This window comes from Stylophora pistillata, chromosome 5 (assembly GCF_964205215.1).
Source record: "Stylophora pistillata chromosome 5, jaStyPist1.2, whole genome shotgun sequence".
Classification (NCBI taxonomy): Eukaryota; Metazoa; Cnidaria; class Anthozoa; order Scleractinia; family Pocilloporidae; genus Stylophora; species Stylophora pistillata.
The window spans coordinates 28,172,768-28,184,222 of record NC_142523.1 but is presented as its reverse complement, the minus strand read 5'-3'; the positions used below and the strand labels follow the sequence as shown (position 1 = coordinate 28,184,222).

At 39.4% G+C, this 11,455-nt stretch overlaps 3 protein-coding genes across 3 annotated transcripts in view; 2 read left to right on the top strand and 1 right to left on the bottom strand.

The window, feature by feature from the left end:
• LOC111345584 (vascular endothelial growth factor receptor 1-like) overlaps positions 1–11,455 on the top strand; it is a 43,890-nt gene that overhangs the window by 22,107 nt on the left and 10,328 nt on the right. The window contains exons 10-14 of the mRNA XM_088760433.1: positions 4,261–4,506; positions 5,348–5,593; positions 9,153–9,413; positions 10,522–10,803; positions 11,215–11,350. Coding sequence (XP_088616559.1) covers positions 4,261–4,506; positions 5,348–5,593; positions 9,153–9,413; positions 10,522–10,803; positions 11,215–11,350 — 1,171 coding nt within the window. The remainder of the gene's footprint in view (positions 1–4,260; positions 4,507–5,347; positions 5,594–9,152; positions 9,414–10,521; positions 10,804–11,214; positions 11,351–11,455) is intronic.
• LOC148731240 (uncharacterized) lies at positions 275–1,871 on the bottom strand. The gene has a single exon (XM_088760305.1). The coding sequence runs from the start codon at positions 1,865–1,867 to the stop codon at positions 524–526; it is 1,344 nt and encodes a 447-aa protein (XP_088616431.1). The 5' UTR covers positions 1,868–1,871; the 3' UTR covers positions 275–523.
• On the top strand, positions 1,875–3,431 carry LOC148731239 (uncharacterized; the record flags this gene model as incomplete). The annotated part of the gene is made up of 1 exon (XM_088760741.1): positions 1,875–3,431. A coding segment is annotated over one exon (1,392 nt), but the record flags the coding sequence as incomplete, so codon positions are not given.

Below are 11,455 nucleotides of genomic sequence, written 5' to 3'. Positions count from 1 at the left end.
ACCTAAATTTGCATGACGGCTGTTTTTTCTCTGGAAGGAAATTAATCAAGTGTATCCTAAGTTTTATAGTAAATTTAACAAGTATGGAAAGTAACAAAATGTACAAAATACACCTCGCATATTTTGTTTTTAGCTGTTGACCTCCAGCGTATAAACTCGAATCGGTGTTATTAGATCTGCTAGTAACTGTCAGTGAATTGTGTCAATATCTAGGAATTGGTGCAATTTATTCAACGCCTTAACTATGCAGCTAAACACCTGTTAATACTTTTTAATCAGAGAATGTTTAGAAATACATTTGATGATAAAAATTAACGGTAAAAAACTACGACGTTTCGAAGTCTGCATGACCTCATTATCAAGTAAAATGTTAAAACTGATGTAAAATTGTAGCTCAGAGATTATATACAAATAAAATGTGATAACTTCATTAGAATAATGAGCGTTCATTGTTATTGGTGTCAGATCGTGCAGTATATGTTTAAATAAATACTTTTGCACGTATTGAGTCAGACTGCGTGTTTCACTTTGGTTTTTGTTCGCGAATGAATAACATTTCGTGGATTAGGCAGTCCATTTTCCCGCGGCATTTCTTGAGAACGGAAAACATTTTCCCCAGGCCAGCGGACGCTACACCGTGGGCCTCCCTCAGATGCTTGCCAATGACAGAAGCTTTATGTTCTTCTATGCGTTGATGAAGATGGCGTGTGGTATAACCGATATAATCCGCATCGCACGAATCACATTTAAAAGTGTAAACAACGCATTGGTGGTTAATTAAAGCGGGCTTCTCTTCTTGTATCTTGAGCTTTCCCTCGATCTTACGACTCGTGAAAACTGGTTGTAGGTCAGTTCCGATTTTCCGGCCAAGATCTTTCAGCTGATGTCTTACTGTGTCGGCCGATTTTTGGTCTTTAAATGGTAAAGTTATTCTGACAGGTTTTTGTGTAGCCGCGTCAAGTTCAGTTGGGGTTTCGTGACGGCTTTGGATCGTAGAACTCGTGTACCAGGCGATAGCTGAGTTGATGAGTTTCACTGGGTACTTAAGCTTAGTAAACATCCGCTTGAGATGCTGGCATTCCTTCGTAAAAGATTCTTTCGTTGATGACAGGCGGTAAGCTCGGTTCAGCATTGTATTCAGCAGAGATCTTTTGTAACGCTGATCGACATGGCTCTGGTAATGTAAGAGCAGTCCTGTATCAGTTGGTTTATGATATACGCTTGTTGTCAGGTGGCAACCGTTTTTCTCAATCATCATACCGAGGAATGGAAGCTTGTTGTTTTCAGCAATTTCCATTGTGAACTGTATGGCAGGATGGCATTCGTTCAATGTTGAAAGGAAAGCTGTTGCGGCTTGAATATTTGGCATCGTGGCTAATGTGTCATCGACGTACCTTTTGTAGAAACTTGGTAACTTGTTGTTGCGATCCAGTTGTTCTTCAATGGAGCACAGGAAAACGTTTGCCATAAGGGGTCCCAGGGGCGAGCCCATGGCCACACCGTCCACCTGCTCATAAAGTTGACCGTCGAACTGAAATAGCTGATCTTTGGTTGCTATTCTTAAAAGTTCGGTAAGACCCGTCTTTGTGAGGTTGAGACCATGCGTTTCATTAAACCAGTTGTTTTTAAAGGCTTTTTCAGCGATGATCTCAATAGTCTCGTCGAGTGGCACGTTGGTAAATAAAGCACATACGTCATACGACACGAGAATGTCATTCGGGTTGAGTGGTGTTTCCCTTATCACTTCGGCGAAGGAGAAGATATCGCTGATAGTGTGCTGATTTAATGAAATGGGCTTAAGCTTCTCTTCAAGCCACTTGGCCAGGGCGAAGTTGTAGGTCCCAGTCGATGATAGTATCGGTCGCATTGATAGTTGCATTGATAGACCGATACTATCATCGACTGGGACCTACAACTTCGCCCTGGCCAAGTGGCTTGAAGAGAAGCTTAAGCCCATTTCATTAAATCAGCACACTATCAGCGATATCTTCTCCTTCGCCGAAGTGATAAGGGAAACACCACTCAACCCGAATGACATTCTCGTGTCGTATGACGTATGTGCTTTATTTACCAACGTGCCACTCGACGAGACTATTGAGATCATCGCTGAAAAAGCCTTTAAAAACAACTGGTTTAATGAAACGCATGGTCTCAACCTCACAAAGACGGGTCTTACCGAACTTTTAAGAATAGCAACCAAAGATCAGCTATTTCAGTTCGACGGTCAACTTTATGAGCAGGTGGACGGTGTGGCCATGGGCTCGCCCCTGGGACCCCTTATGGCAAACGTTTTCCTGTGCTCCATTGAAGAACAACTGGATCGCAACAACAAGTTACCAAGTTTCTACAAAAGGTACGTCGATGACACATTAGCCACGATGCCAAATATTCAAGCCGCAACAGCTTTCCTTTCAACATTGAACGAATGCCATCCTGCCATACAGTTCACAATGGAAATTGCTGAAAACAACAAGCTTCCATTCCTCGGTATGATGATTGAGAAAAACGGTTGCCACCTGACAACAAGCGTATATCATAAACCAACTGATACAGGACTGCTCTTACATTACCAGAGCCATGTCGATCAGCGTTACAAAAGATCTCTGCTGAATACAATGCTGAACCGAGCTTACCGCCTGTCATCAACGAAAGAATCTTTTACGAAGGAATGCCAGCATCTCAAGCGGATGTTTACTAAGCTTAAGTACCCAGTGAAACTCATCAACTCAGCTATCGCCTGGTACACGAGTTCTACGATCCAAAGCCGTCACGAAACCCCAACTGAACTTGACGCGGCTACACAAAAACCTGTCAGAATAACTTTACCATTTAAAGACCAAAAATCGGCCGACACAGTAAGACATCAGCTGAAAGATCTTGGCCGGAAAATCGGAACTGACCTACAACCAGTTTTCACGAGTCGTAAGATCGAGGGAAAGCTCAAGATACAAGAAGAGAAGCCCGCTTTAATTAACCACCAATGCGTTGTTTACACTTTTAAATGTGATTCGTGCGATGCGGATTATATCGGTTATACCACACGCCATCTTCATCAACGCATAGAAGAACATAAAGCTTCTGTCATTGGCAAGCATCTGAGGGAGGCCCACGGTGTAGCGTCCGCTGGCCTGGGGAAAATGTTTTCCGTTCTCAAGAAATGCCGCGGGAAAATGGACTGCCTAATCCACGAAATGTTATTCATTCGCGAACAAAAACCAAAGTTAAACACGCAGTCTGACTCAATACGTGCAAAAGTATTTATTTAAACATATACTGCACGATCTGACACCAATAACAATGAACGCTCATTATTCTAATGAAGTTATCACATTTTATTTGTATATAATCTCTGAGCTACAATTTTACATCAGTTTTAACATTTTACTTGATAATGAGGTCATGCAGACTTCGAAACGTCGTAGTTTTTTACCGTTAATTAATACTTTTTAGAGCCAAAAAACAAAACAATTGGCGTCACGTATACCATAACACGACTTGATTCGGCTCATTAACTAGCAGCTTGTGATCAGAAAGTGCTTAAATTAACTTTGCCTGTCACGCACTTCGGAGGAATATGATCACGACTATTTCAGAGAAGCCAAAAATTGTTTTTCGTTAGAAGCATAGCCCTCTGATTGGGTTTTACTGTGATCACATGTTGATCGACATGTAACGTTGCCCATTGGAGATATTTGCAATTAAAAAAGCCTAATTTTTGGTCTCTTAAAATTGTCGCGTGACATGGTTAATTATGAAATGCTCTCGATTGGCGAGATTAATCTTAAATCAATCCAGCTTCGAGCCTTCTATTACCTAGTGTTCAAACAATTGTTGGAGGAAATTAGATTAAAATCCACCGCATTCTTTCAGTGTGGGAGATCTTTTTTGAAAGTTCAATTTTAGTGCTAATTTCGGAGTTTTATCCCTGGGATTTGATTTGAAAGGCCTGTACCCTGGCGATTAACCGGGAGCCCAAACTACTTGGACTCTTGAATAACTTTACGACCTTAGTCATCTGTGAAAGTTTGAGAGAAATCGGTGAGATGGCATGTGTCACGTCTGCCTGGTCCTCTCGTGGACAGACTCTTAACTCCTGACTCGGTCCAACGCGTTTTGCGGAGATGAAGATGAGAATTGCGCAAAATAGGCCTGAAACATTTGTATAAAATCTCTATCAGATATGTTGATATTGGACAAGAGTAGTTTTTTTCGTCTAGTGATGCCACTGTTTTCTGTTTTGGTTTTTGTTTAACCTCTTAGTTCGACCAAAAGTAAACATTTCTGGAGCACACAATCTCATCATAGAGGGAAACAGTGTGAACTTGACGTGTGAAATTGTGGCTGGTTGGCCTGCGCCTAAGATAACCTGGTTCAAGAAGACTTTGCAGGAAAAAGGCTGGTCTCTCTTTTTCCCTAAAATAAAAAAGAGCGACGAAGGGCGGTACACTTGTATGGCACAGAATCTCGCGGGAATATTTACCAAATACGTTGATATTTCTGTTAAGGGTGAGTTTGTTAATCTCACAGTTATGTATTTGGTTTGTCTACTGGGTGAAAATCAATGTTTAGTGGGCCGGACTTTGGATTAAGGGGTCTGGGTCTGGGTTACAGGATCATTCTTTAGGTAAGTAACAACTTGGTTTATAAAGGATGACACAAACGGTATGAACTGTTGAACTAGTGGCTCTGTGCCCTAAAAATCTTCTAAAAAAAATTAAGAATAGTTTATAAACAGGCAGAACTTGAGGAACTGATAGAATTCTTCTTACGTACTTCTAAAGGGATTCAATTCCGTAGCTTTACCCCACGAAATTGAAAAGTTCTACCTTCTTATGTTTCCCTGTTGCACCGAGGGCACATTAAATTGTAGTTCCTTAGACGACTGACCCTACTGTGTAAGTCAGAGTTTCTGGGGATTACCTGCGTTATATAACTTTGACAGTCGGTCTCTTTAAAGCATGTTGTGTTGTTGGGTGAGATAAAAGTACTACGTAGAAATGAATCTTAGGAAAACCATTAGGAAAAACTTAACATCTAACGTTTCTGCTGTTAACTGAAATGGATTAATTTGTTAGGATCAGGTCCATGATAAGTGTTTTTTCAAACCGCTTAATCTTATATCTATTCGTGCGTGATGATTTCAAAGCTCAGTTAGCAATCTAGCCCGGCCTATTTGGATTTTTGAAGCATTTGCATCATAAAATCGAAGCCTGTTTCATCTTCGTCTTTATACTTATGTATTTCAGTGGTGGTGGTGGGGGGAGGGGGGGGGTTGCGGTGGGGGTTTTGAACCTGTAATGACTATATTTGCAATTTGCAGTGTGCGTTGTTTCTGCTCGCCTTGCAGTTCCACCCCGTGTAAAGCTGAAGATCAAGAATGTTAGCATTGAAGTAAACTCCACGTTTACTGAGAAGTGTTATTGGAGTGGTGATCCAGAAGTATCTGTCAATTGGACCAAGGATGGAGTGCTTCTTAGTAACGAAAACACCCTGGTAATTAAACCCGCGACTTTTAAAGATAAGGGCAAGTATGAATGCACTGCTCAAAACGATTTTGGCAAAGCTAACGCCTCCTTCTGGATCGATGTCACAGGTAAACTCCATACTGTAGCCTATGTCATATATTGAACTTGTAACTCGAGAAAGTGTTAGTTTTTGTAGTTTAAGTGTCCCTGTCTGAGAAAGTGTTCCAGGAGCCAAAAGTAGTAGACAACCGGTTTGGCGGAAACATGGCACAAAAGTTGAGTGTGGTAAGATATTTCAACAGTCACTTTGGCCCACTTCTCTGACTGTTTGCTCTGGAGTTTCAGGGGGTCTCATTTGTGGCCTATTGAGCACCAAGAATTCATCCTTCTAGGTGGCATTTTGAAAGCGCTATAAAACTCCATTAGTAAATTTTGCTGCCAAAGGAATTTGACCACGGACTCTACTTAATTGGAGCTTTTACTTCATAAATGTAACTTTGTTCTCAAGCAATAAGACAGAGAAGGGCCTGGGGCTAAACTTAGGTCAAATTTGAGGTCAAAATCACTATCCAAATTTGCCATTTTGCAAAAAACCATAATATTCACCTGCCTTGTTGCATAACTTTCATACCAAGTCCAGTACGTATTTTAGTGACCCATTTATCAAAATCAGTTGAGAAAAGTTGGGCTTATTTAGGTTTGTTAAGTTTTTGGCACAAACTCTCCATGCCCCTCTAAGGCCAAGCAAAATGGAATTTCGAGCATAATTCACGCTATAAACTGACCAAAGTCTTGACATAAAGCCTTTATTTTGTATTTGTTGAGTGAAAATGAGACATTAAGGCCAAATCAGTGTCACTATTTAGAAATACCTCGACTCATTGCTTATATAATTACTCTAATAAGGCCTCCGATTAGCATTGCAAACAACCAGCGGTTTAGCAAAATAAAGGTAGTTTTTTCCTATGAAAACCTAGTACCCATCATAGCCTTAATGATGATGTTCTGACCTAGATATGGCAATATTTTTTAAAGATGATTGAATTCTCTCTGATCTATGTTTGTTAGGCCATATTTCCATACATATTATATTCCAATCATGCAAAGTCTCTATATTTTGTCAGACCGTATTTTAATTAAAATTAAAGTGACCTTAACCCAGCCGGCCTTAACCATTAAGCTCAGAATAAAACGATCGTTAAAAGATGATCTACACCTGACCTTTGAATAGACAGTCAATAGCTCTTGCAAATACCCATCACTTAGCGAGCATGACCATAAGCTTACGTGCCGCAGTGAGCACCGTCCAAGTGACTTGTCATCCATCAGAGATCTTAGGTACTTTATAACTGAATAAATGGAACCATCCAACAAGGGGGAATCCACAGTCAGAAGAGCTGGATGACAAAGAATTATTGTTGCTGTTTAAATGTAGCAAATGGCCTTTTTAGTGCCACTCTCGCTAAGAGCGGTCATCTCAACTTCCCGTCCAAACAAAAATTTCCTTAGATTTTTTCCTATGAAAAGGGTTTAGGAGACATGTTTCAAAATAGTTTTAAGGTTTTCCAATTCTCTTTTATGACGATTTAAACTTTCGTGAACTCTCTGCCAAGGAAAGATTAGCTAAGGTGTTGCAAAAGCAAAAACTCAGTCAACTACAGTCATTGTGCGAGTTTTTTGGACGTTGAGATTATAGGTAGCGCTAATCGTAATGCATCGTATTATAAACCTCTTCTGCGGTTAGCAAAATCCTGATTGCCGCAAGTGATGGTCAACAAACCCACGTTACTCAAAACTCGGTGAAAGTTGCGTGACTCCTCGACTTGGTACAGTCCTCTCACTCTCACGTCGATTATGGTGGGTCAGTCGGTACAATAACAATCGCATCTCGAGGTGTTGCATTGCATGTTTCATATGAACTGCAACACAAAATATTTGTTATTCAGCTCTCCTAACTGTGGATTTCTCATTCACTGACGGATGATTTGAATTATTCAGCTCTAACGTACCGTGAGGGAAATCAGATGGATCACAAGTCACCTGGATGCTACTCATTACAACCCGTATGCATCATCCTGCTCTTTTACTGATGCCATCGTGCGTACAAGAGCTAGCAAGGCTATCAAAAGTTTAACCATAGATCTGTTAACTGTCGTTTTCGTTAAGCTCAGTTCATATCGCATCTAAAAATGGGCCTGAAATAAAATAGAGACTTTGCATGCTTGTGAGTACAGCATGTATGGAGATATGACCTGAAAAATATAGATCAGAGGAAATTTTAGCATCTTTAAAAAAAAATTGTCCTATCTAGGTCAGAACATCATCATTTGGGCTCTATGATGGGTACTAGGTTTTCACTGAAGGAAAAAAACTACCTTTATTTTGCTAAACTGCTATGTGTTTGTAGTGCCAATCAGAGCTATTCTTAGAGTAATTATAAGCTATGAGTCAAGGTATTTCTAAATGATGATATTGATTTGGCTTTAATGTTTCATTTTCACTCAACAAATACAAAATAAAGGCTCTATGTCAAGACTTTGATCTGTTTATAACATGAATTATGCTCAAAATTCCATTTTGCTTGAATTGGCCTTAGAGAGGAATGGAGAGTTTGTCAAAAACTTAACAAACCGTAATAAGCCAAATTGTTCTCAACTGATTTCGATAAATGGGTCACTAAGGTATATACTGGATTTGGTATGAAGGTTATTCAAGAAGGCAGGTGAATGTTATGGTTTTTTGAGAAATGTCAAATTTGGGTATTGATTTTGACCTCAAATTTGACCTAACTTTAACCCTAGACCCCTCTCTGTCTAGTCACCTGAAAATAAAGTTACACGTACGAAGTAAAGCTCCACTATAGTAGAGCCCATGGTCAAATTCATTTGGTAGCATAATTTACCAATTGATTTTCATAGCACTTTCAAAATGCCACCTAGAAGGATGAATTTTTGGTGCTCTATAGGCCACAAATGGGACTCCTCCTGAAACTACAGAACAAAGAGTCAGAGAAGTGAGCTAAAGTGGCCTTTGAAATATCTTATCACGCTCAACTTTTGTGCCAAGTTTCAGCCAAATCGGTGGACTACCACTTTTGGCTCCTGGAACACTTTCTCAGACAGGAACACTCAAGTCAGAATAATAGGACATTTTTTTCTATTTTCATTCATTTCCTTTAAATATACCAATGACTAAGGAATAATGATTTCCTGATACATTTTCATTACATAATGATTTATTACTGACGTTGGAATAAGATTTGAAAGGAGCCTCCATGTTTATTTTAAGTCTCAACTTGCCAGTAATACTTCGTTTCTCTGTTGAAGGGTTCTTGATTATATACAGTTGATTCTGGTCCACAGAGAACCCGCTAGTACTCTCCGAGGCTAAATTACGACTAAAACTACAAATAAATTCATAAAAATAACTCCCACTATAACATTATGACGAATACTTCATGTGGTCTCTTTTAGCATTTCCATTCTTGTACTCATGTTACGGGAAGTAAAACTTAGAAAAAAGCTAATTAGGCTTACTTATTGTGTGGTTTATTTGTTCGTTTGTTTGTTTGTTTGTTAGTTTATTTGTCTGTTTGTTTGTTTTTGCAATTTTATTTAGGGTTAAGCAGAAAGGGTTAACGTGGTCAATGTGAACCTCTGTTGAATCTGTTGGTCTTTTTACTTCAAGTTTCTCCGCAGATCACTAAGCCTCCGATAAACCAGTCTGTTACCGAAGGGCATCCAGTTAACTTCAGTTGTCGAGCCTCAGGTGTGCCAACACCAATCCTAGTCTGGAGTTTTAATAATGGTAACCTCAAACAAACCGATCACGATGGAGAATCGTTGCTAAAATTGCCAAGTGTCACAAAAGAGATGGAAGGCACTTACAAGTGTGAAGCGAAAAACAAAGCAAATACTACTAGTTCCTCTGCAACACTGCGCGTTTATGGTAAGTTTAATGATAATGATAATGAGGACAATGACTTTGACGATAAAGATAACGAAAACAAAGACGACGACAATGGAGAAGGGGACGGATATGGAGATAAGGCTGTAGTGATTTGCGAGACGAGAACAAACGAAGAAAAAAATAAAAGTGACGGCGCCATCAAGGGTTGACTAATACGAATTGATGCAATTGCTGCGGGGATTATAGAGATGTGCGAGGTTTTTGGGAAATCGAGCGGGTAAATTTTTTGAATAATCAGTTCCCTGGCTGGAAAACATCGCGTTTGCAAATTTGTAAAAGGTGTGGAATGATTTGACCTGTCTGCTGATTGGACAACTTTCAACAAGACTGGCAGATATTCAGGCGAAAACGACTTTTGGTGAGCATAAGCATATTATATCGCCAGCTTTTAAAATTGCGGGTTGACTGTGAATGCGAGTACATATCAACCCTGACAAGTGAATAGGCGAGTGCTGTATTTCCTGTGAAGGAAGGAGCAAAAAATCAAGACCAATGGAAACCAACTAGTGTGCGTTTGGCCGCTGGTATTACAGATTTATAGCTTGTTTGGCTACTGCTTGTAAATATTTCGAGAAAAAAATGGGCATTCTGTGCAATGTGTTGTTGAATAATCCCCGAGACGAAGCCTTCCGCGCGTAATTCTTAAAAACTCGATGACAGGCAGCTGAAAAAGCAAGACACCAACCATCAATTATTTATGCGACGCACAATTTAGAATCTCAACTATGAGCCTGGGGATGAATGGATCGGGATACATAATCGATCTGTGGAGTCCTTTTGATACTATTGTCAAGAGGTTGATTTAAAATTTCAAAGTATTGGAACCGTAGGAAATTTTTTATATTCTTAGTCGTAATTTTGAGCGGTTGCGACATTAACCAGTCATTTATCAATACGGGGCTTGAATTTTTTTTTGTGAGGCCTTTTTCAAACCTTTTTTATCCAAAGCAACATGTTCCAAATGTTCCTTTTTTGAGGTCAAATTTACCTTTTTTCTTTTTATTAATCCAATTTTGTTTTACTTTGGAGAGTTGTAAAATGTGAGTTACGATTTTTTTCATTCAATTACCCCTTATTTACAACGTAGGAAAATCCTCTGCTCAAGTTGTTCCAGATCCATATCCAACACTCACAACAGGAGATGTCCTCACATTGACCTGCCAGGTCAACGAAAACACAATAAATGTAGCTTGGAAGAAAGATGGAGACTTGCTGTCGAAAAGAGCACAGATTTCTACACAATTGGATAAGAAAGAGAGTAAACTTACCATTAATAAGGTTTTGGAAGAAGATGGCGGAAACTATTCGTGTGAAGGACGTAACAAGCTTAAGTTTGTGGCCTGCTCCTTTGTAAAAATAACTGTCAGAGGTGAGCACAAAACTTCAATAATGAAGTAACAAGGCCATTGTTATAGAAGAAAACTTCCACTCCCTACTTTCTTCTCATAGTTTACTATTGGTTTTTGTTTTCTGAAAAAAAATTATTTCTTCAAATTAAAAAGAGATGACAAACAGTGGCAGAACCTTACACATGTAGATATCTACATACTACACTTTTTCCCCATGGAGGATCACAAGAAAATAACCTCGGATCTCTCCATAGATCTGTAAAAAAAAATTTAAGTTATTTCGCTTTTAAAAAAGAAGTCAATCACGGGCTAAAATAACGCACAGTAGGGATGCGCACAGCCATTCCGGACGGTAACATGACTATTATTACTGTAACAGTTAATATCTTTGAGGTTTATCTTATGGCTTCGTATTTAACTGACACAATTAGCTGAGCAAGTGTCACGAGCCATGCAAGGTTTCAATTCTTTGTGGTATTACATTGGTGGATCAGTGGCAGCAGTAATTGTCGTTTCGCTGATTGCCGGTTTCTTTTGCAAGCGTCGAAGGACCGGTGAGGACCAGTTGTCCTATTTTATTTTAGCTAGCTTTGTTTAAAGTAAGAAAAGCTAAAAATTGGTTAAATTGATTATTTTTGTCTACCTCACCCCACACTTTAACTGTTTCCTCGA

Excerpts from the sequence above, each read along its gene's own strand:
- LOC148731240 (XM_088760305.1), bottom strand. The coding sequence starts at position 1,867 with ATGCGACCGATACTATCATCGACTGGGACCTACAACTTCGCCCTGGCC.